Source organism: Bufo gargarizans, chromosome 4 (assembly GCF_014858855.1).
Source record: "Bufo gargarizans isolate SCDJY-AF-19 chromosome 4, ASM1485885v1, whole genome shotgun sequence".
Lineage (NCBI taxonomy): Eukaryota > Metazoa > Chordata > Amphibia > Anura > Bufonidae > Bufo > Bufo gargarizans.
Genome location: NC_058083.1, coordinates 54,390,700 through 54,415,383, shown reverse-complemented (window position 1 = coordinate 54,415,383; position 24,684 = coordinate 54,390,700). Strand labels below are relative to the sequence as shown.

General features: G+C 53.0%; 1 protein-coding gene across 1 annotated transcript; it reads right to left on the bottom strand.

Annotated features, from left to right (window-relative positions):
* Positions 1 to 940: 940 nt before the first annotated feature.
* RAB10 (RAB10, member RAS oncogene family) lies at positions 941 to 23,901 on the bottom strand. Its single transcript, XM_044289418.1, has 6 exons — positions 23,547 to 23,901; positions 10,159 to 10,219; positions 8,656 to 8,794; positions 6,600 to 6,689; positions 4,385 to 4,486; positions 941 to 1,503 (listed from the first exon to the last, which is right to left on the bottom strand). The coding sequence occupies exons 1-6, from the start codon at positions 23,671 to 23,673 to the stop codon at positions 1,420 to 1,422; spliced, it is 603 nt and encodes a 200-aa protein (XP_044145353.1). The 5' UTR covers positions 23,674 to 23,901; the 3' UTR covers positions 941 to 1,419.
* Between the last annotated feature and the right edge of the window lie 783 nt (positions 23,902 to 24,684).

The following is a 24,684-nucleotide window of genomic DNA, read 5'->3' as shown; positions in this document are numbered from 1 at the left end:
TCTAGTGGTGACTGTATATATCTGTATGTAGTAATCTCCTGAGCTCCCTCTAGTGGTGGCTGTATATATCTGTATGTAGTAATCTCCTGAGCTCTCTAGTGGTGGTTGTATATATCTGTATGCAGTAATCTCCTGAGCTCCCTCTAGTGGTGGCTGTATTTATCTGTATGTAGTAATCTCCTAAGCTCCCTCTAGTGGTGGCTGTATATATCTGTATGTAGTAATCTCCTGAGCTCCCTCTAGTGGTGACTGTATATATCTGTATGCAGTAATCTCCTGAGCTCCCTCTAGTGGTGGCTGTATATATCTGTATGCAGTAATCTCCTGAGTTCCCTCTAGTGGAGGCTGTATATATCTGTATGCAGTAATCTCCTGAGCTCCCTCTAGTGGTGGCTGTATATATCTGTATGTAATGATCTCCTGAGCTCCCTCTAGTGGAAGCTGTATATATCTGTATGTAATGATCTCCTGAGCTCCCTCTAGTGGTGGCTGTATATATCTGTATGTAATGATCTCCTGAGCTCCCTCTAGTGGTGGCTGTATATATCTGTATGCAGTAATCTCCTGAGATCCCTCTCTGGAGCTCTGTATCAGAAAATCAAAGCTCTGACTGCTATTAAAATATATTGTGAATTAAACACAGAATGCTGGACCAAAAGATGACATCTTAAAGGTGGTGGGGTTCACAATGACCCGGGGGCAGAGCTGGCATTCACAGGCACAAAGACCTTACATTGCAGGCGCCCCAAATAACCAAACCATTCATGGCAGATATTGAGATATATTTGCAGATTCAGGTTACAGCAGCCATTTGTGTACAGCTCACATTAAACAAACCAAAAGGATAAAAAGACAAAACTATAGATCTGGGGCCTGTGGTCCGCAGTTCTGAGAGCCGGACCCCGATCTCCCTCCCCCACCTCCATTACAGATACAGGAGTAGTGATTCATTCTAACTTTTATTGTGGTACACATCGGTCTTTATCATCCAGAACAGTAGAGCAGAGTTTGCAGCACGTGTCGCCATCTCGCACTTTTCCTTTTTAGTGATAACAGAACAAAGGGGGAGGGGTAAAGAGGGGGGAGGGGCATAGGATACAACCAAAATGCAGTGACGGGTTGGGGACAGGTGTGTGGGGGACGGGTGTTTAAAATGAGATATATATATATATATGCAACAAACATGATTTCACTTTCCCGGGGGAGGCGTCGTCGTCCCTCGTCTGTATTCAGAAAGGTGAGATACCGGCAAGCACTCGTATAGATGAATGTTAATATGAGAGGAAGAGGGGACATTCATCAGAGGGTTAAAAATGGAGGGTGTCAAAGGGTCAAGTGGTTTATGCTGCAATGGCAAGAGAGGGTGGGGGATGGGAGGGTGAGGGGGGCAGTGAATGGTGAATGTCGCAAATAAAAGACTCAACAACATTTGCTCTTCCAGCCTGTGACGCCCCCGCCGCTGCTGATATCTACATTCTCACTGTTGGGTTCTTTGACCGGAGTCTGCAAGAGAAGACAGAAGCAGGTGAGAGACCATAGGACACCGAGGAAACTGGGAGCCGTCAGGGAAGGCATTCATCGTGCGCACAGCGTCATAGGTTACAATGATACTGTGCACGTCGGGCTATTGTCCTGCACTCATAAGATCATATGGGCGGCCCAACGTGCACAGCATCATTGTAACCTATGACGCTGTGTGCACGACATATGGCCCGCTCGCTGATCGGATGTGTCAGAGGGCATACGGTCGTGTGCAAGAGGCCTTATACTTATAGCTGGAGAACCATTACTTTTTCTGTATTATCCTCCTGAGCTTCACTCCCTATTCTGCTGGTGCAGTCACTGTGTATATACATTACATTACTTATCCTGTACTGATCCTGAGTTACATCCTGTATTATACTCCAGAGCTGCAGTCACTATTCTGCTGGTGCAGTCACTGTGTACATACATTACATTACTTATCCTGTACTGATCCTGAGTTACATCCTGTATTATACTCCAGAGCTGCACTCACTATTCTGCTGGTGCAGTCACTATGTACATACATTACATTACTTATCCTGTACTGATCCTGAGTTACATCCTGTATTATACTCCAGAGCTGCACTCACTATTCTGCTGGTGCAGACACTGTGTACATACATTACATTACTTATCCTGTACTGATCCTGAGTTACATCCTGTATTATACCCCAGAGCTGCACTCCCTATTCTGCTGGTGCAGTCACTGTGTACATACATTACATTACTTATCCTGTACTGATCCTGAGTTACATCCTGTATTATACTCCAGAGCTGCACTCACTATTCTGCTGGTGCAGTCACTATGTACATACATTACATTACTTATCCTGTACTGATCCTGAGTTACATCCTGTATTATACTCCAGAGCTGCACTCACTATTCTGCTGGTGCAGACACTGTGTACATACATTACATTACTTATCCTGTACTGATCCTGAGTTACATCCTGTATTATACCCCAGAGCTGCACTCCCTATTCTGCTGGTGCAGTCACTGTGTACATACATTACATTACTTATCCTGTACTGATCCTGAGTTACATCCTGTATTATACCCCAGAGCTGCACTCCCTATTCTGCTGGTGCAGTCACTGTGTACATACATTACATTACTTATCCTGTACTGATCCTGAGTTACATCCTGTATTATACTCCAGAGCTGCACTCACTATTCTGCTGGTGCAGTCACTGTGTACATACATTACTTATCCTGTACTGATCCTGAGTTACATCCTGTATTATACCCCAGAGCTGCACTCACTATTCTGCTGGTGCAGTCACTGTGTACATACATTACTTATCCTGTACTGATCCCGAGTTACATCCTGTATTATACTCCAGAGCTGCACTCACTATTCTGCTGGTGCAGTCACTGTGTACATACATTACTTATCCTGTACTGATCCTGAGTTACATCCTGTGTTATACTCCAGAGCTGCACTCACTATTCTGCTGGTGGAGTCACTGTGTACATACATTACTTATCCTGTACTGATCCTCAGTTACATCCTGTATTATACTCTAGAGCTGCACTCACTATTCAGAGCTCAAATCCCAGCATGCTCTTCTTCACTTGCAAAGAGGCATCTTCCAAGGAAAGGAAGGTATCTTCAGAAGGGAGATACCTTTTGCATATTATTTTCCCCTGGAGCATGCCCAGTGCACACACTTCTGTATAAGGAGACCCTGCACCCTTTGATGATTGGCATTCTGGGCAGTGCAGTCTGTTCTCCCAGCGGTGGGCAGTCATGTGCTCTCAGGAGCTGTCTGCCCGGAAGGCTTCTGACCATTTCCAATAACAGAATAGTGAGCGCAGCTCTGGAGTGAAATAGGATCAGTACAAGATAAGACATCTAAGGGCTCATGTACACGACCGTATGTATTTTGCGGAGAGGAACAGCTGGCCCCTAATAGAACAGTCCCATCCTTGTCTGTAAGCGGACAATAATAGGAGATGTTTTATCTTTTTGCGGGACAGACATAAGAAAACCAAATGCACACGATCCCAATACGCTCCGCAAAAAAAAAAAAAAAAACGGAACGGACGCGAAAATAAAATACATTGTGTGCACGAGCCCTTATACTGTGATTTTTTTTTTACATTTAGATTTGTATCTATATACCTCTATAACACAGGACACTGCCATGACAACCTCTATTCTTTACACTGCAGGCTTCATTTAGAACGCAAATACAAAAAAGAAACCAGTTTCACAAAAAAAAAAAAAAACACGACACCTTCCCCACTTGGAGTTCATTTAAACCCAAGGACCAAGAGATTTTCAATGTTTTTTTATTTGTATTTATTTTATATTTTTTAACCCCCCCCCCCCCCGCCCCGCGCTTAACGGTGACACACCCATACATTTTTTATTCCTCCGTTCACATAGCCGTAGGAAGGCTTGTTTTTTTTCAGGACAAGTTGCACTTTGTAATTACACCATTTAAAGCGGTTACCCAAAGTCTAAAAGACCCCCTCATACTCGGGCCCCTCGTATACGTTATAGCAGCTAGAGAGGCCCGTCACCGTCGCGCCCCGCTATTGGCTGCTCGTCTCTGTCGCTGAATGTTTTGATTCGCGCGGCCGTGCTTCTCCCATAGACTGTGATGATCTAGCGCTGCCGTCTATGGGAGAATCACTATCTTCCTATCTGCTACAGGCAGGGCCTGTGAGCAACGTCACTATGGCAGGCCCAGGAGCCTTCAGAAAGCCCGAGGCTGCCATAGCCATGCTGTAAGACAGCAAGCACACGGCGGCTACAGTGCCCATAAGATAGGGGTTAATAGAACACCCCCCCTGACCAGAATGATCAGGGGCGCCACCCACAGGCTGACAAACTCATCCGCCATGCTTTACCTTTCGAAGTATGTCTTCTGCTAACGTGAGGAATGCCTTCTCAATGTTTATGTTTGCTTTTGCGCTAGTCTCAAAAAACCTAATTCCGTGTTCTCGAGCAATCTGGAAGAAAGAAGAAAAAGCGTTAAGAGGGGCGGCCGCTGAAACAAAGGAACGAAGTCTCAGCACGTATGAGGTACGCAGCTTTATAACCACAGCATCCCCAACAATCCCACCACCTGAATGGATACGGCCGTAAGTGACCCTGCCCAATCCATCCTTAGCCCAGTCCTGGCCCACAACAACCGTGCACCGGTTGCCTAGTAAAGCCAGATCTCTGACTCCAATCACATCCAGAGCTGCAATCATAACTCTGCTGGCTTCCTTCATGGGAGCTCAGAACTATTGCACAGGTAGAATAACTGCAGTCTGTAAATGCATCTCTGGGTGTGACTAGAGCTGTGTTTCCCAACCAGTGTGCCTCCAGCTGTTACAAAACTACAACTCCCAGCATGCCCGCACAGCCAAATGCTGTCCGGGCATGCTGGGAGTTGTAGTTTTGCAACAGCTGGAGGCACACTGGTTGGGAAACACTGGACTAGAGTACAAGGCATGATTTGTGAGTGAAGCTCGAACCTGGAAAACACAAAGCAGAGCTTTGCTCCAAGACTAAGAGGCTGCAGGGAGGAGATGATGGGGTGTCTGTACTCATGGTGCAGGCGTCCGGAGCTGTAAACATTTACCGCAGCTCTGGTGACACACAGAAGTGATGAGACGCCACTGCACAGTGCTTATGTTATAGCGTATATACAGTCACACAGTAATGTATACTCAGGGCACCTCTGCCTATGATAACCCCACCAGGACAGGACATGTTGGAAGTAGTAGTTGCACAGCAGTCACAGACCTGAGATTGTGTAGTGGTGACAGTGCGGACTCTGCCCATTTGTGGGGTCCCAGTTTACCGACTACCCCCACACATTGGCAGAATGACCCTTTAATGCCTCCTAACACTGCAGATCATTCCACATTTTGAGTGGATGTTGGAGAGGCAGATCTGCAGGCCCAAAGCCCACGAGAGGCAGCACCCCGTGCCCTGTGCAGCAGCACGCAGCATGTCACAGGCCGTGGGAGATGAGAGCCTTAGGCCCCTTTCACACGGGCGAGTATTCCGCGCGGATGCGATGCGTGCGGTGAACGCATTGCGCCCGCACTGAATCTGGACCCATTCATTTCTATGGGGCTGTGCACACGAGCTGTGATTTTCACGCATCACTTATGCGTTGCGTGAAAATCGCAGCATGTTCTATATTGTGCGTTGCGGTGCGATAATCCACACAACGCAGGCCCCACAGAAGTGAATGGGGTTGCGTAAAAATCGCAAGCATCCGCAAGCAAGTGCGGATGCGGTGCGATTTCCACGCACGGTTGCTAGTAGACGATCGGGATGGAGACCCGATCATTATTATTTCCCTTATAACATGGTTATAAGGGAAAATAATAGCATTCTGAATACAGAATGCATAGTACAATAGCGCTGCAGGGGTTAAAAAAATAAATCAATAAAAATTTAACTCACCTTAATCCACTTGCTCGCGTAGCCGGCATCTCTCCTGTCTCTTTCTTTGCTGATTGCAGTCAAAGGACCTGTGGTGACGTCACTCCGGTCATCACATGATCCATCACCATGGTAAAAGGTCATGTGACGGACCATGTGATGACCAGAGTGACGTCACCACAGGTCCTTTGACTGCAATCAAAGAGACAGGAGAGATGCCGGCTGTGCGAACAAGTGGATTAAGGCAAGTTAAATTATTTTTTATTTTTTTTAACCCCTCCAGCCCTATTTTACTATGCATTCTGTATTCAGAATACTATTATTTTCCCTTATAACCATGTTATAAGGGAAAATAATACAATCTACAGAACACCGATCCCAAGCCCAAACTTCTGTTAAGAAGTTCAGGTTTGGGTACCAAACATGCACGATTTTTCTCACGCGGGTGCAAAACGCATTACAATGTTTTTCACTCACGCGGAAAAATCGCGCTTGTTCCCGCAACGCACCCAAAAATATGACGCCCATGTGAAAGAGGCCTTACATCATCCCCTGAATACCCGACACTCTATGCGCTCGCAGTTGTCACCCGGACGCATGGTGCCAGACATCGAAACCCCCACAGTGCATCTAGGCCTATACTATGGGGGTGGCAGAGCACACCCGGGATGGCGTTACCTGCTCTCCTTTTGCTTTGGGCACCACTCTCTTATCCTCCATGTCGCACTTATTTCCTAGCAGCATCCGCTCCACGTCTTCGTTGGCATGCTGTAAGAGGAGAGTAAAGGGTTAATGTGACAAACGCAGCGGTTACAAGCGTCCACTGAATAAGCCCCCTGCTTGCTGTCCTTCACTGTAGTCAACCTGAATCTTAAGGCGTGCCCTGATCTACGTACGTCTCACCTATGCAGGTTTGTTACAACTCTCCAGACAGATACAGGTCGCCTGCGCTGACACACTGTAACAAACCATCAGCTCAGGAGAGATTTGAGCCGTTTAGTTCAGAGGATTGTATTGACTGGAGTCTACTGTAACAAAACCTCAGCTGGGAGAAGTATTACATCTATACAGGATCGAATGAAGAATGTACTGGTGCACTGACAGCAAGCAGAGGTCTCGAAAATGGTGAGTCATTTAGACACAGTCTATCAGAAAGCTGCAGCACTAGGATCACACGGTTTGCTGTGGAAGGTCCTGATGATAATATGAATATGCTCCTCGCATGGGGTTCATACAGCCCTGTATGGATGACTACTCCCATCAGGATCACACAGTCAGCAGGTGTATACATCAGGCCCTAGTGCTGTGTCACCCCCGGCCGCTCGGGGCTATTTTGGGATCAGCAGTGAACCAGATATGGAACGGATGACGTTACCAGGAGATGACCGTGATGAGTGGGGGAGGCCATCAGCCCCCCGGGTGCACTGCCATACAGTCTGATACTCCAGCATCACCTCAGGGTATGGAGCGCTGTGCACAGACTGAATGGGAGGATGGGGGAGGGGACTTTACAACTTGTAGGGTCTCACACGTTTATGCACAACGGGAGGAAGGACAGGGTAGGGGCCCTTTAAGAGACGCACACCTTTCCCGCGAGACATGCAGGAGCCCGGGGTGACTCAGGCTCCTATCCTGTGCAGGCCGGAGTTGAGGCCTGCCAGATGTGACTCGCTGCCAAACGCCAGACCTGCAGACACCCCTAGTGCCAGCAGGGGGCAGCAGAGCAGACCGTCACCCCGGATCACAGGACGCTGCGGGGAGGGTCACTCCCAGGATTAGTCATCGCTCTGTGCATTCCTATGGTGCCGACAGCCATTGCACAACTGAAGGAAGAGGACGACATGATCTCTGCTGAGCACCGGCATCTGAGCCCGCTCGGCACCCCCCCTAAACTGCAGCAGGATAGGACCTCCATAGGATCCCCCCAGGATCCTAGGCCGGACCTCAATCATCAAGGGGTTAGAGGACTATGTTTCTGCATTACGTCTCTGGCGGGGTGTAACAGGAGCGCTCGGCGGCAGGCCGGGGCTTCACTAGGCCGCAGTTTAGACGCTGCGGTGATGCCGGCCATTGCTGGCGGGCGTCAGCCGTGTAACAGGCCCCGCCCCCTGAGCCTGCGCAGCACACTCCCCTGCAACTTCTGCCATAATATACAGCAGTTGTCAGGAAGGGGTTAAACGTATACCTTACCCTATGGGTGACAGATACTGCTATAGGCCACAGGTATACGTCTTGAGGTTTAGATTCGTTGAGTAGAAGCCAACTGTAACAAACCCTCTCCCGCAAGCGGTCTAAAAGTGGCAAGTATCAGAAAGCTGCTGAACTTTTCACTCTTACATTAAGTCCCTTTAAATTTTCTTAATCCCCCCCCCAGAACTCTGCTTGCTGTCAGCGAATACAAGCATTCTTGTATTCAGGACGGTGGTCCTGATGGAATCTCACTGTAGAGTGTTTGGAACCACTGTACCCAGTTATCTGTGCGGTAAACACCAGACTGATGCATGTCACCTGTACTGACACATTGTAACAAACCATCAGGACAGGAGAGGGGCTGGTGCTACTGGAGTGTGGTCTGGACTGGATACAAAAGTACCAAACCCACAGCTGTAAGCAGTATTATCCCAGTGTGGGAAGAAGCAGAGAACACAAGCACAGCGTTTCATAATGCAGTGTCTAGGGGCTGACCGGTGTATGATCACTCTCATCATCACACTGGGAGTAGTCTCCGTCTCACCTCATCTATGTTTCTGAGCCATTTGCTGATGTTCTCGAAGCTTTTGGCGTTGGTGATGTCATAGACTAACATGATTCCCATAGCGCCCCTGTAGTAGGAGGTGGTGATCGTGTGGAATCGCTCCTGTCCGGCCGTGTCCCTGCACAAGACAAGACAAATTTATCAAAAAGAAACCCCCAACTTTGATGAGGAGACCCCCACCCCATAAGAATATGGTATGGTCGTCTCCGCTGCAGAGGCATCATACACCGTACAGAGGAAAACTCAGGGCGCAAGGTCAGGGATCCGGCCCCCCCCCGGGAGCTGGCGCAAGGTCAGGGATCCGGCCCCCCCCCCCCCCGGGAGCTGGCGCAAGGTCAGGGATCCGGCCCCCCCCCGGGAGCTGGCGCAAGGTCAGGGATCCGGCGGCCCCCCCCCGGGAGCTGGCGCAAGGTCAGGGATCCGGCGGCCCCCCCCCCCCCCGGGAGCTGGCGCAAGGTCAGGGATCCGGCGGCCCCCCCCCCCCCGGGAGCTGGCGCAAGGTCAGGGATCCGGCGGCCCCCCCCCCCCCGGGAGCTGGCGCAAGGTCAGGGATCCGGCGGCCCCCCCCCCGGGAGCTGGCGCAAGGTCAGGGATCCGGCCCCCCCCCGGGAGCTGGCGCAAGGTCAGGGATCCGGCCCCCCCCCGGGAGCTGGCGCAACGTCAGGGATCCGGCCCCCCCCCCCCCCCGGGAGCTGGCGCAAGGTCAGAATACTGTATGGAAAGATTATACTAGGGAAGCTGTAGACTCGTTACTATGTATCAGCCTGGCTTCACTCATATCACAGACGAGACTTACGGTGATACACTGTAACAAGTTCACTGCCTCTGGGTGTTGCCATTCACTTACAGCAAGGAGGACACAGCCCTCCTCTCTCCACATCAGGTTGTTAAAACAAACGGGCCGTTGCTAATTACACACGACTACGCCCTGAACAATCGCAGATCCTAAATACTGACATGACGGCGGGCCCGCTCCCTGCACAGACCACGACCGCCAAGAGGACGGCAGGTGCAAAAAGCTATGTGCAGCCATTCAGGCCAGTGCAGCTGGAGGGAAGGATAACTGGGCGGCCAGGAAGCGGAGGGCGGCAGCGGATGAATGGGGGCTGTATGTGCACATTGCACTTAGGGTCAGATGACTGCGGCCCCTTCCCCATATTACTGGACCGGGGGAGGGGGGGTCCAACACCCCTGCTCACATAAGGAGAACGCATGCTGCAGCAGAATACACGGCCAACACCAGATTCTGCTCCAGGCTAGCAAGGAGGGTCCTTAACATACATGACACCTGCCGGACCCCCGACCATCAGAAGGAAATAAGAGTAGATTTGTTCCAAGACAAGCGGTGCCAGAGGTGACTGGACGCCGCTTATCCTCACTGTACACCAGCAATTCCGTAACATAAGGAGCGACGCGACCCTCTGAGCGGCCTCTGCCCGGTGTTACAGGACGCTTCACTACAACCCCTGCGCTGACGCTCACCAGATCTGTAGTTTGATCTTCTTTCCTTGTAATTCCACAGTTTTGATCTTGAAGTCGATTCCTGTAAGACAAAGACGAGAGCAGTGAATGTGGAGATGTCACCATTAGTCACGCTTTACAGCCAAAAAAAATCTACACGGGGCGTGACCCTGGGCCATAACTATGGTCGTGGCGGCTGCTGTGGGGCCCGCACCTGAAAGAGGCCCTGGACAGCAGAAGCAGGAGGACAAATTATTTACTGTCAGGGTCCGCCACTAGTGGCAACAGGGGCCAGCACGCATCCCTACATCGGGGCACTAGTACAGCACTCAGACTCTGGAGAGAGACGTGGCGGTGAAGGACCTGTGTGAGGTCATGTGACCAGTGCAGGAAGAGAGCTCAGCAGTGCAGAGAAGTAGTGAAAGAACTGTGTGATGTCATGTGACCAGTGCAGGAAGAGAGCTCAGCAGTGCAGAGAAGTAGTGAAAGAACTGTGTGATGTCATGTGACCAGTGCAGGAAGAGCACTCAGCAGTGCAGTGAAGTAGTGAAGGATCTATGTGATGTCGTGTGACCAGTGCAGGAAGAGCTCCGCAGTGCAGAGAAGTAGTGAAGGATCTATGTGATGTCATGTGACCAGTGCAGGAAGAGAGCTCAGCAGTGCAGAAAAGTAGTGAAGGACCTGTGTGAGGTCATCATGTGACCAGTGCAGGAAGAGAGCTCAGCAGTGCAGAGAAGTAGTGAAAGAACTGTGTGATGTCATGTGACCAGTGCAGGAAGAGCACTCAGCAGTGCAGTGAAGTAGTGAAGGACCTGTGTGAGGTCATCATGTGACCAGTGCAGGAAGAGAGCTCAGCAGTAGAGAGAAGTAGTGACCGACCTGAGGGATATCATGTGACCAGTGCAGGAAGAGCGCTCAGCAGTGCAGAGAAGTAGTGAAGGATCTATGTGATGTCATGTGACCAGTGCAGGAAGAGCGCTCAGCAGTGCAGAGAAGTAGTGACCGACCTGAGGGATATGTGACCAGTGCAGGAAGAGCGCTCAGCAGTGTGGCCAACCTGAGGGATATCATGTGACCAGTGCAGGAAGAGAGCTCAGCAGTGCAGAGAAGTAGTGAAGGACCTGTGTGATGTCATGCCAGGGGGCAGAACTTCTGTGCTGTGTGTGGAGGCGATGTTAGTGGCTTTTCTTCATCTATATATCCCCAAACAGTAGGAGTTGTAGTTCTTCCTTTTACTAACTCCCTGTAATTTCCTCTCATATATCCTTTCCCCTTTAAAAGTCTGGACATACTGGGAGTTGTAGTTCACTCTTATACATCTCTCCATGCAATGTCCTCCGATAGCCTTTAATTACATCCTAGCAATGCTGGGAGTCACCTATGTGGCACATGCCCGTCAGAGCCGGCAGGGGAGCTGTATGATCACCACTGGTCGGTCTGGTTACGAGGTGATCCTGCGCCATATGTGGCAGGTGCCCTGCCAGGGGCCCAGGCATTTCTAGTTACTACACACAGAGGGACAGTAGGCTTCTTCTCTGGTCACTACTAAAGCTGCTGATTGTGCCGTCACACTTCACTTGTAACCAGGCAAGTTTCAAAAGCAGCTCTGGATGTGAATGGAGAAATCTAGGAAATCATTCCAAAAAAGATAAAGTGCTGTTAAATAGGGTCCACCCCACCACCCACGTATCCAGGAACAGGTCCAACATGTGGATGATGTCACACGAACACCACAGGGGCCCAAAGAAAAGATCCAGAATCTGTAATATCTCAGTCACAGCCCCCGCCCAAAGTCATCTTTGTGAATCATAGAGTATAGACAATGCAGGAGGGTCACTCCAAAGTCAGCTCTGCTACATCTGCGTGCTCATGCAGAGCTCATTGTCCACTCCCACAATGCACTGCTCTATGGTAACTGGAATCCTGCCCGCAGCGTCTCCATTATCAGCAGCAAGCCCAAATATAAACACGTTGTGTCAACCACCCCCCCCCCCACCCCCCCCCGTGCACAAACCGACCGCGGCAGAAGACGGAACGGGGGACGCCTCAAAACAGGACGTGTACAGCAGCGATGACATCACAGGAATGTGGCTCTATGTACAGATGTGAATCATCCCTCTGCAGTCCCATGTAATAACATCTACACCTGACTGCCATCTATTCCAAAGCACCATTACCACACAAAATAAAGACCTCCTCTGCAGTCCTATGTAACACCACAGATAACAGTGATAGCTCTGAGTACAGATAATGTAGTAGAGGTCACCTGCAGTCCTATGTAACACCACAGATATCTGTACTCAAAGAGCTATCACTGTTATCTGTGCTGTTACATAGGACTGCAGGTGACATCTACTATATTATCTGTACTCCGAGAGCCATCACTGTTAACGTAGTAGATGTCACCTGCAGTCCTATGTAACACCACAGATAACACAGTGTAAACATCTTCTGTAAACTGAGGTTCTATAACTTCTATTCACTGACAGCAAGCAGATCTCAAACGGCAATAAACTGATCTAATATCTCTTCACTACAACGGAGAGCAGCATGAAGTCCTCCCTGCCTGAGGGTGCGCTGTTACCCCCGAGGCAGAGGCCCCAACACCAGCAGAGCCTCATACCGCCACATGGCGCTCAGTGAGGCCTCATGTGCAGCAGAGACAATGGACTGGCGAGGCCACGCTCCCAGCAGTGACATCACCGCACACAATTCAACCCGTCAATCCCATGAGTGAGGCACCGAGCAGTGCCTCAGCACCTCATGTAGCCACACAAGCTCTGCACTATGTGACATCCTGGAGACAGGAGCCATGATGTGACATCTGCGCCGTACCGCCGCTGACCTGCAGTGCCAGACACGGCTCTGTTTCCGGGAAAAAGGACCTCACGCTAGATGAGCTTTACTCCCGTGAAGATGAATAATCAGCTTTCACTTCCTTTATAGGTCCCCAAAATTACAGAAGTCCCTACAGAGGCCAGAAACAGTCCTCCACCGGACTGCCCACGTCTTGTCACTCACTCGCGCAGGGCTAAAGTGGCTGCGCGGCCTGATGCGCGCCCCCACAAGGTGACCTGCGGGAAAAACACAGAGCAACAACCCCCATCATGGTCAGCGACTCCCGTTATGCGCTCTGCAGAAGCCGCCACACAAATATCTTCACCTACAACACCTCGCTGTATAATGTAAAGTTGCAGAACCATTTTCAACACCTCTGATTGCTGTAAGCAAACAGGAACAATCTTGCTTCACAAGTGGAGAGCTCGTTACAATTGTATCCAGACGATCGGGCAGAGGCACAAATCTCTCTCCTGGTAGTTTGTTACAATGTATCAGTGCAACAAGGTAATGTAGACTGGATGCAATTGTAACAAACCCTCAGCGGTGAGGAGCCTCCCAGCTATGATTCTCCTCCGTCACACGGAGCGGGTGCGGCTTGTGGTTGAGGTGAAGTACACGGTGCAGCGACCACACCTGAGCCGCGCACACAGCACGGATATCGCAGCCGGCCGAGGTCACCTGACCATCACAATGACCCCTCAATAATAGGAACAGCTGCTGCAGGCTCCACATGACCAGCATACTCTTCTCCTGAAATACTCTGTGCTGCCTGGGGCTCTATACTCCTATGTAACTCAGCATGCATCCACCAACAAGGTCAGGACACATCTTCTGAAGTACTCTGCGCTGCTGGGAGGACCCTGCTCTCAGTCCACAACCTCCCACATGATCAGTCCACTCCTCTCCTGAAATACTCTGTGCTGCGTCAACTGAGTGCTTTGGAGAGAGGGGGTGCTTGGTAAATTTCTGCAGGACTGGGGTGGGGGCTCACTCCATGACGGGGGCAGATTCTTCCAATGATGCACGTGCAGAGCCGCGAACACGAGATCTGACGGACAGGTGGCATACGGCCACTCAACAGCTCAGTAGTCTGCTCCGCTTCTCTATACAGATGGAGCACTTCTTGGGGCCACTGCTGGGACCCCGCATGCTCCATCAGTCCTGACTGGGTGTCCCACAGAAACCTGATCATTTAAGCAGAAAGGGTGGCTGTCGGGCCATGCTGGGAGTTGTAGTTTGACGACAGCTGGAGACTACCCATGTAACCCGTGCACTTGTGGTCAGGAGCAGACATGGCCGCTTACACAATCACATATCACAAGCAGCTCCCAGACTGCCCGGGCACAGGAGGCGGCACCACAGCCGCTGGGTACTGGGGGGGCAGCTTCCCAGGGTCCGGGAACAAGTCACAGAAAGACACAAAGGAGCAAATTCTCTGCTGCGATGAAAGAACACACACAGAGGACAACAAAGGGCAGCGGGGCTGGCATTCCAGTACTCCATTCACTGCCGAGGCTGCAATCAATGGACGTTTGTCAGCCTGCACGGCTCATGTCACTGCGGGCGCACACTGCAGAGCCGGCCCAAAAGGGACTGACCGCGGGAACCCTCCTATTCACATCCACAGGATGATCACCCTGCACAGACCTCATACCTCTCACAGCTGGTACAATATCCAGTCTCAACAATGATCTGCGAGGACTGGACTCCGGACTGATACACTAACCCCCAGGGCAGGGGGGGGGGCCCGGGGGATACACTGTAACCCCCCAGGGCAGGGGGGGGGGGGGGGCCCGGGGGATACACTGTAACCCCCCAAGGCAGGGGGGGCCCGGGGGATACACTGTAACCCCCCAAGGCAGGGGGGGCCCGGGGGATACACTGTAACCCCCCAAGGCAGGGGGGGCCCGGGGGATACACTGTAACCCCCAGGGCAGGGGGGGGGGGCCCGGGGGATACACTAACCCCCCAAGGCAGGGGGGGCCCGGGGGATACACTGTAACCCCCCAGGGCAGGGGGGGGGGGGGGCCCGGGGGATACACTGTAACCCCCCAAGGCAGGGGGGGCCCGGGGGATACACTGTAACCCCCCAAGGCAGGGGGGGCCCGGGGGATACACTGTAACCCCCAGGGCAGGGGGGGGGGGCCCGGGGGATACACTGTAACCCCCAAGGCAGGGGGGGGGGCCCGGGGGATACACTGTAACCCCCAGGGCAGGGGGGGGGGGGCCCGGGGGATACACTGTAACCCCCAGGGCAGGGGGGGGGGGCCCGGGGGATACACTGTAACCCCCCAAGGCAGGGGGGGCCCGGGGGATACACTGTAACCCCCCAAGGCAGGGGGGGCCCGGGGGATACACTGTAACCCCCCAAGGCAGGGGGGGCCCGGGGGATACACTGTAACCCCCCAAGGCAGGGGGGGCCCGGGGGATACACTGTAACCCCCCAAGGCAGGGGGGGCCCGGGGGATACACTGTAACCCCCAGGGCAGGGGGGGGGGGCCCGGGGGATACACTGTAACCGGCAGGGGGGGGGGGGGCCCGGGGGATACACTGTAACCCCCAGGGCAGGGGGGGGGGCCCGGGGGATACACTGTAACCCCCAGGGCAGGGGGGGGGGGGGCCCGGGGGATACACTGTAACCCCCAGGGCAGGGGGGGGGGGGGCCCGGGGGATACACTGTAACCCCCAGGGCAGGGGGGGGGGCCCGGGGGATACACTGTAACCCCCAGGGCAGGGGGGGGGGCCCGGGGGATACACTGTAACCCCCAGGGCAGGGGGGGGGGCCCGGGGGATACACTAACCCCCAGGGCAGGGGGGGCCCGGGGGATACACTGTAACCCCCAGGGCAGGGGGGGGGGGCCCGGGGGATACACTGTAACCCCCCAAGGCAGGGGGGGCCCGGGGGATACACTGTAACCCCCAGGGCAGGGGGGGCCCGGGGGATACACTGTAACCCCCAGGGCAGGGAGGCCCGGGGATACACTGTAACCCCCAGGGCAGGAAAAGTGATGCATTTTCACCATGTGAATATGACAAGCAGGGTGCCACAGATTGAGAGGTGCTGGATCCTCCTCATACACAACGGTGGACACCTTGGCTGCAGAGCTCACACTCATTACATGTCAGTCCTGTCTGCTCTGCCATTTAAAAGAAGAGCAACCCCTAAATTTAACGCCATCATGGTGGGAGAACTCTGCCGCTTCTGGATGCAACCCTAGCGTACTTGTGTTATAGCCCATCATACTTCAGTCACATCCAGAGCTGCAAGCACCACATCAGTCTGCTGCTCTGGGTGTAACTGGAGTATTGTACATGATAAAGCGATTAAAATGCTACAGATTGAAGCCGGTAAAGGGTTAACAGGGGGAGATGAACGAGCCCCTCATTGTCCCAGCAGCTACATTCCTGAGGGGTGAAGTCATCGCTGGGATCACCCTGCAGTCCCATGTCAGCCCCTGTTATTTACAGCAGAGCCTGCTGGGGTTGGGGGGGCGGGGAACTTCCGAGACTAAGTTACCGAACGTTTCCTAAACTCCAGAGGCAGCCTCCCTGCAGCGCTCAGCCAGATGCAGCAGAGCCGGGATAGTCACTGAACTCTTCACAAGCTCCACACGGCGGTACAATAGGCGTCGCCTGCAGTCCTATGTAACATCAGATTAAGTCTACATATAAAAAGGTGCAGCCTCACACCCCAGGTTCATGGGGAGGTGCAGTCACAAGATCCTCTCTTCTCGCCCTGTGTCAGTCTGCACTTCTGTTTTTGAATTCTATTCACAAACAAGTAGGCTTAGGGTTGCAGACAATGATGCCGCTTCTCTCTGGGGGGTGGGAAGTTTCATATCTTGGCCTGATGCATGAGGGAGCAGTGGGTAACAAGCCTGAACAGGGCGGCAGACACCCCACACGTATAATTAGCGAGTGACGCTGCGGGAACAATGGCTGCAGTCTGCCGGAGAACAATCACCGGCCTCACCCCGGTCCTGCTGCACCCGGCATCATGGGTGGTGGTCACTTTCCCTCCGCACCTGGGAGCTGGTAGAGCTAAGTACCAAAACATCTGTGCAGGACAAGCTGGAATGCTTCTATTCACTGCCAGCAAGCGGAGACCTTGAACACTGCAGTCAGCAGCTGCTGGTAACCCGATGTGCGCCGCGCTTTGTGCCGAAGGCGTCTCGGGTGTCAGGCCATGGCCCGGAGCCTTCTTTGTCTCCTTCTGCTGCTGCCATCAATTTTACATGAGCAGCAGCATTTAGTGCAGCGGCCTAAAACCAGACACCCGATCCTGGGGGCCCCGCCACATGATTACCCACCGCATCCCGCATTACGGAGCGCCGGATTAGAGGACGTCCCTGCCTCGAGACACAAGTCTATCTCCTGTGTCAGTGCTCACTGTAGCTCCGACATTGTATTCCACAGACACGTCTCGCCAGTTCACCGATGCCCTAGGTAAAATGCTTCTCCATTATCCCACGTTCCAGTATATTTTTGTGACGCCACTCACCATGATTTTCAAGAAGCGGCTGACAACTCCTAGACCTGCGCACACAGCTGAAGGTTTGTTACAGTGTCAGCGCAGACAATCCGAGCTTTTAAAGCACAGACTTCTCTCCTGAACCTCCAGTGTGGCCGAGCATGCATGTGTCTGCAGACTCCTGGCCGCAGCTCATCCCCCTCCACAATACAGATGGATCGGACATGTTTAATTCCAGCTGCCTGATCCTCATCTCAGCTCCACAAACAATCGCCACCTGAGCACAAAACGCCGTCCATCCCTCTAGGGGCCATAAATGAGGGAGGGGCAGATAAGGCGGTCTATAACCCGCATACTGCTACACCAGAAGCTCCCTCCACCTGACATGCTTTACACTACAGCTCTGCTTGTTCACCTTGACGGAGATGAAACAGCCTCAATACGGGGCTGCTTTCCACCAAAACAGCGCCACACCTGTGCACAGGCCGAGTGCGATATTGCAGCTCATGACAACCCACAGACAGGTGTGCTGCTACTGCCCAAAGAAAGCAGCCATGTTTTCCCGATCCTGGCCAACCCCTTTAAGACCCTGAGATTCCAGCAGCGGCACATGGACCTGTTGCTCAGATGGGCCCGGCCCCAGCAGACAAGCCTGGCCACGTGTGCGGCGTCATAGACACTGTGGTTATTTTTATGCCATGAACACATTCCCCCATTCTGCCTGGAGGGGCTTCAGAGCAGCGTGCACAATGTCATCTGCATGCCGCACCAGTCACGTTACTAGACTGGTGAGAGCGTACGACACCCACACCACAGGGGCGGAGGGCACCATGAGCAGCGGGTAATGTCTCCTGTATGGTGGACACCTGGCACATTCTGCTCTGCAAGACGAGACAAGAGACTTGTGCTCCACCTGAGGCACAGAATGGCTCAACCTACAGCTCACTACGTGACTGCCTTATTCACACCTCAAAGACGTCTCCAGCAACACCTCAAGTGTATATGAGCCTCAGCCAGGAGCAGCCCGCCAATACTGGGGACCGGGAACCTCGTCCGCACAACTGCCCTACCTTATACCGTGCATCCATGACCACCCACCACCAGACTATATACAGAAGTACATTACTGATCCTGAGTCACATCCTGTATTATACTCCAGAGCTGCACTCACTATTCTGCTGGTGCAGTCACTGTGTACATACATTACTTATCCTGTACTGATCCTGAGTTACATCCTGTATTATACTCCGGAGCTGCACTCACTATTCTGCTGGTGGAGTCACTGTGTACATACATTACTTATCCTGTACTGATCCTGAGTTACATCCTGTATTATACTCCAGAGCTGCACTCACTGTTCTGCTCATAGAGCCACTGCATACATACATTACCTGCGGTCAGACATGCTCCTTACAGGGGAAACAAATGATCTGCCCTTGTGATGTGAATGCTGGGACATGTAGTTGTTATTTTAGCCACTGAACAAGCAGGAGATGACAGACATACTGCTGCAGAGTCTTATAGTCGAGTATGAAGGTGATGGTGGTGGTTTTGTGTGCTCGGAGCCTCTGGGTAAGGACCAGATCACTGGAGGACGAGCACAATGGAGTCAACCGCACGAGTCACGATCAGACACTGAGGTCCAGCACCAGAGCCCTCCTCAGATCCTGCCGCCTCCTCTCCACCACAGGGGTGGACAGCCATTGCTTAATCTTATAATTGCCGGCATTCCTTTACTAGACTTCAGGATCTGAAGACGTGAACGCCCAGAGGATCTTCACATGCGGCCCATGGACTCCACCCACGTTGGCCAGGATCCACGGCTCTGACTTTCAAAGAATTCACTCTTGAACCTTCTTGTTTGTCAGTAGACAATTCCCCCAAAAAATGGTTTAGTGTCTGCAGCTCAGACTGGTCGAGATCCAAACCCTGGACATAGCGGCCAAAAAACAAGGCCCTGCCAAGAGAACAGTCCTCATCATCGATCATGGGATAAGTCAGAAGTCCTGCACCCATGACAAACCGCAGGGCACCCCCATGACGCTTGTGGCTGGTATCACAGCTGAATGATGAGTGCCCCGAGTTGGTGTCTTCTCTAGGCTTCTGGCGGTTGTTTTGGACAACCACGAAAATCTTGGCTGCCAAGTGGCTAGCACCAGGCCTCTCCCTCTGTACAGAGCTCTAAAACGTGCCAGGCTAGGCAATAAAAATGCAGGATGAAAAACTATCCAACATCTGAGCACACGTCCGACCACTAGGAGTCCAAGAGTAGGTGCAGGAGAGAAGGCCTCCAATCGTGACAGCCGGGCAAAGAAATGCTGACACGTTCCAGCTCGGAGAGGATTTATTTCCGGTCAACGCCGTCACCAGAGGACTGGAAGTCACTGCTATGGAGGAGACAACTGTTCTCAGGCCACCGACGGTGCAGACACCATGTGTCCTTACAGCTGTCACTGACAGATCCTAGGACGAGGAACTCTAAGGAGGAGTCATCCAGGACACACTGGTCATCCCACTACACACATGGTGGAGAAGGAACCCAGTGTGATCCTTTGAGAGGGTGCAAAACTCCAGCAGGTGCACCAAGACTAAGTGGGGTGCTGCTCGTAGTGTGTTCCTATCAAAAACACCCCTATTACTTCTATACACCCAAAAAAACAGGAGCCGTGGTACATCCGTGACCCTGTCCAAGCGCAGTATCGCCCCAGTCTCCCACCCGGCGCCTCTTGTGTACGAAACTTGTCGGTGGAAAGTTAGACAAAACTCCAGAAACTGGTTTGACAACTGAAAGAGGTCCTCACTCAGAGGTGGCAATAACGCCTGTACTCCCTGGAAAAAGTCAATACGCCTTAGACTTTTCCCTGCTTTTCATCAGTGTAGGGCGCGCAGCGATGCTGCCTGTGCCCGCAGTAACCAATGGCAAAGCTCCGAAGGGCAAGGAGCTTTGCTATTGGTTAGTTTGGGCGGGCGCAGGAGCGATACAGGCCTTGCATCAGGGGAGGCTGGTGGGCGCTGGGAGGAGGAGGAGGGGCCGGCTCCCATGGGATGTTTAAATATGGAGTCCCGGGCGCGCTGCATATACGTTTTGTGTGTACAATTAATATATGGCCAAAATGTGATGTGACCCCGGCCTGACAGGGAAGAGGCTGAGCAGCCCCCGCCGACTATGATGGAGTGCGTTCAGTTTCCAGTCACAAGCCATCTTTTTACCAGAACAAAAAAGTGCTGCATACACGGCTTTTATGTGAGCGAGCGCGGGCCGATACGAGCGAGCGCGGGCCGATACGAGCGAGCGCGGGCCGATACGAGCGAGCGCGGGCCGATACGAGCGAGCGCGGGCCGATACATACGAGCGCAGGCCGATACATACGAGCGCAGGCCGATACATACGAGCGCAGGCCGATACATACGAGCGCAGGCCGATACATACGAGCGCAGGCCGATACATACGAGCGCAGGCCGATACATACGAGCGCAGGCCGATACATACGAGCGCAGGCCGATACATACGAGCGCAGGCCGATACATACGAGCGCAGGCCGATACACTGCGTGTGCGCGAATTACTGCAAATGTCGCACTCCTCCTCGGGTAAAAATACTCCTCAAAAATGGTCGGAGGGGTGTTTTTACTCTTCTGGAAAAAAAGCATTGCGACCTCTGTCTCCACTGCCAATCACCAGAACCGAGGCTTAGACCACATGAGAGCAGGAGACCGCCGGAGTCATCCCTACAGAAACCTCCACGCTCCATATCAGAGGAGGCCACGGCTGGTGGAACACACAATGGTGGTCACATCAGAGCAACTAAAAAGGGCACTACTACAGGGGACGTCGCCTCCGGACCCTTATGCTACTACAGGGGACGTCGCCTCCGGACCCTTATGCTACTACAGGGGACGTCGCCTCCGGACCCTTATGCTACCACAGGGGACGTCGCCTCCCGGACCCTTATGCTACCACAGGGGACGTCGCCTCCCGGACCCTTATGCTACTACAGGGGACGTCGCCTCCCGGACCCTTATGCTACTACAGGGGACGTCGCCTCCGGACCCTTATGCTACTACAGGGGACGTCGCCTCCGGACCCTTATGCTACTACAGGGGACGTCGCCTCCGGACCCTTATGCTACCACAGGGGACGTCGCCTCCCGGACCCTTATGCTACCACAGGGGACGTCGCCTCCCGGACCCTTATGCTACCACAGGGGACGTCGCCTCCCGGACCCTTATGCTACTAAAGGGGACGTCGCCTCCCGGACCCTTATGCTACTACAGGGGACGTCGCCTCCGGACCCTTATGCTACTACAGGGGACGTCGCCTCCGGACCCTTATATTACTATAGGTTTTGGATCAGCAACATTCGGCTCTCCAGCTGCTGTGAAACTACAACTCCCAGTATGCACACTGTCTGGATGTTAACGCTCGCAGTGCCGGAGGTGGCAGACTCCTGCTATAGGTGATGTCCCCATTACTACACCTCCCACTATACACTGTGGCTCCAGGGTTACAGAGTTGTCTGAGATATTGTCAGGTTCCTGGGGCCCCTGTATTAGTGCAGTGTGGCCCCTGGGTCACTATGTCTGGCTCTTAGGTCTCGGTGTTAAGCTACTTTCACACTCGCGTTTGGTGCGGATCCGTCATGGATCTGCAAAAACGGATCCGTTACAATAATACAACCGCATGCATCCGTCAAGAACGGATCCGGAGGTATTATCTGTAACATAGCCAAGACGGATCCGTTTCCTATTGTGTCAGAAAACGGATCCGTCCCCATTGACTTACATTGTGTGCCGTCTCGCGCCGCATCCCAGGACGGATAGAAAAACGCTGCAGGCTCCGGAGCGGAATGGAGACAGAACGGAGGCAAACTGATGCATTCTGAGCGGATCCTTTTCCATTCAGAATCCATTAGGGCAAATCTGATCCGTTTTGGACCGCTTGTGAGAGCCCTGAACGGATCCAACAAACGCCAGTGTGAATGTAGCCTTAGACACGTGGGGTCTGTCTGTATGGAGGACCGCCTATAACAGTGGTGGCCCCGGGGCCCTGTATAACTACAGACTGCTGGCTCAGTGTATGACAGCACAAGCTGCAGAATTACTGCTATGAGGGGGCCCCGTATACATGGAGGTGGGGTCTATCTGTAGGACAGGCCTCACAGCAAGTAGTGTGGCCCCGTATACATGGAGGTGGGGTCTATCTGTAGGACAGGCCTCACAGCAAGTAGTGTGGCCCCGTATACATGGAGGTGGGGTCTATCTGTAGGACAGGCCTCACAACAAGTAGTGTGGCCCCGTATACATGGAGGTGGGGTCTATCTGTAGGACAGGCCTCACAGCAAGTAGTGTGGCCCCGTATACATGGAGGTGGGGTCTATCTGTAGGACAGGCCTCACAGCAAGTAGTGTGGCCCCGTATACATGGAGGTGGGGTCTATCTGTAGGACAGGCCTCACAGTTAGTAGTGTGGCCCCGGGGGCCCTGTATACATGGAGGTGGGGCCTATCAGTAGCACAGGCCTCACAGTTAGTAGTGTGGCCCCGGGGGCCCTATATACATGGAGGTGGGGCCTATCAGAAGGACAGGCCTCAGTTAGCAGTGTGGCCCTAGAGGGCCCTGTATACATGGAGGTGGAGTCTATCAGTAGGACAGGCCTCAGTTAGCAATGTGGCCCTAGAGGGCCCAGTATACATGGAGGTGGGGCCTATCAGTAGCACAGGCCTCACAGTTCGTAGTGTGGCCCCGGGGGCCCTGTATACATGGAGGTGGGGCCTATCAGTAGCACAGGCCTCACAGTTAGTAGTGTGGCCCCGGGGGCCCTGTATACATGGAGGTGGGGCCTATCAGAAGGACAGGCCTCAGTTAGCAGTGTGGCCCTAGAGGGCCCTGTATACATGGAGGTGGAGTCTATCAGTAGGACAGGCCTCAGTTAGCAGTGTGGCCCTAGAGGGCCCAGTATACATGGAGGTGGGGCCTATCAGTAGGACAGGCCTCAGTTATTAGTGTGGCCCTACGGGGCCCTGTATACATGGAGGTGGGGGTCTACGAGTACGACAGGCCTCGGAGGTCGTAGTGTGGCCCCGGGGGCCCCTGACTCACCGATGGTGGAGATGAAGGTGGTGTTGAAGGCATCATCCGAGAAGCGGAAGAGGACGCAGGTCTTTCCCACCCCTGAGTCTCCTATGAGCAGCAGCTTGAAGAGCAGGTCGTACGTCTTCTTCGCCATGGGCCCTGTGTCTCCTCCGGGGACCCCTCTCCTATCAGTCGCGGCCGCCGCTCGGCGGTCTCGTCATACACGGGCCCCTCCCCAGTACCGGGCACACCCGCTGACAACAAGCCGCTCCGTATCGTGCTGGCCGGGCTCTCCTCCTCCCTGTGTCTCTTCCCTTCTCCTGCAGACTCCTCCTCTAGGGCCTCGCCGGGACAAAATGGCGGCCCCTCCCCCTAAGGCGCGCGCCCTGCCGCAGCAGCTCCCGGGGACCCGCCCGTCACGTGAGCGCGCACGCAACTGTCAATGGGAGCGCGCATGCGTTTTACTTACACCTTTTTTTTATTAACTTTATTGTATATAAAATAATAACACTAGCATGAACGAACTTTATTAAACGAAGAATATAAAGACAATTAACAAACTCATGAAGCTTGTGCAAAAGAACGAACTTCTCAGATTTGCCCTCATTACAGTGCGGCAGTGACGTCTGCTGTGTAAAGGAGGCTTGGGGGCCACTGGTTGGTTAACACTGAGCTAATGCCTCATACCAGACTCCCGACAACACCTAATAGCTCATAACCGGCTCCTGACAACACCTAATGCCTCATTCCAGACTCCCGACAACACCTAATGCCTCATACCAGACTCCCGACAACACCTAATGCCTCATACCAGACTCCCGACAACACCTAATGCCTCATACCAGACTCCTGACAACACCTAATAGCTCATACCAGACTCCCGACAACACCTAATGCCTCATACCAGACTCCCGACAACACCTAATGCCTCATACCAGACTCCTGACAACACCTAATAGCTCATACCAGACTCCCGACAACACCTAATGCCTCATACCAGACTCCCGACAACACCTAACGCCTCATACCAGACTCCCGACAACACCTAATGCCTCATACCAGACTCCCGACAACACCTAATGCCTCATACCAGACTCCCGACAACACCTAATGCCTCATACCAGACTCCCGACAACACCTAATGCCTCATAACCGGCTCCTGACA

Coding starts and splice junctions, on each gene's coding strand:
- RAB10 (XM_044289418.1), bottom strand. CDS start 23,673: ATGGCGAAGAAGACGTACGACCTGCTCTTCAAGCTGCTGCTCATAGGA. Junction 6,690..8,655: donor GGCTCAGAAACATAGATGAG/GTGAGACGGAGA, acceptor CTCCTCTTACAG/CATGCCAACGAAGACGTGGA. Junction 4,487..6,599: donor CCAAAGCAAAAGGAGAGCAG/GTAACGCCATCC, acceptor TCTTTCTTCCAG/ATTGCTCGAGAACACGGAAT.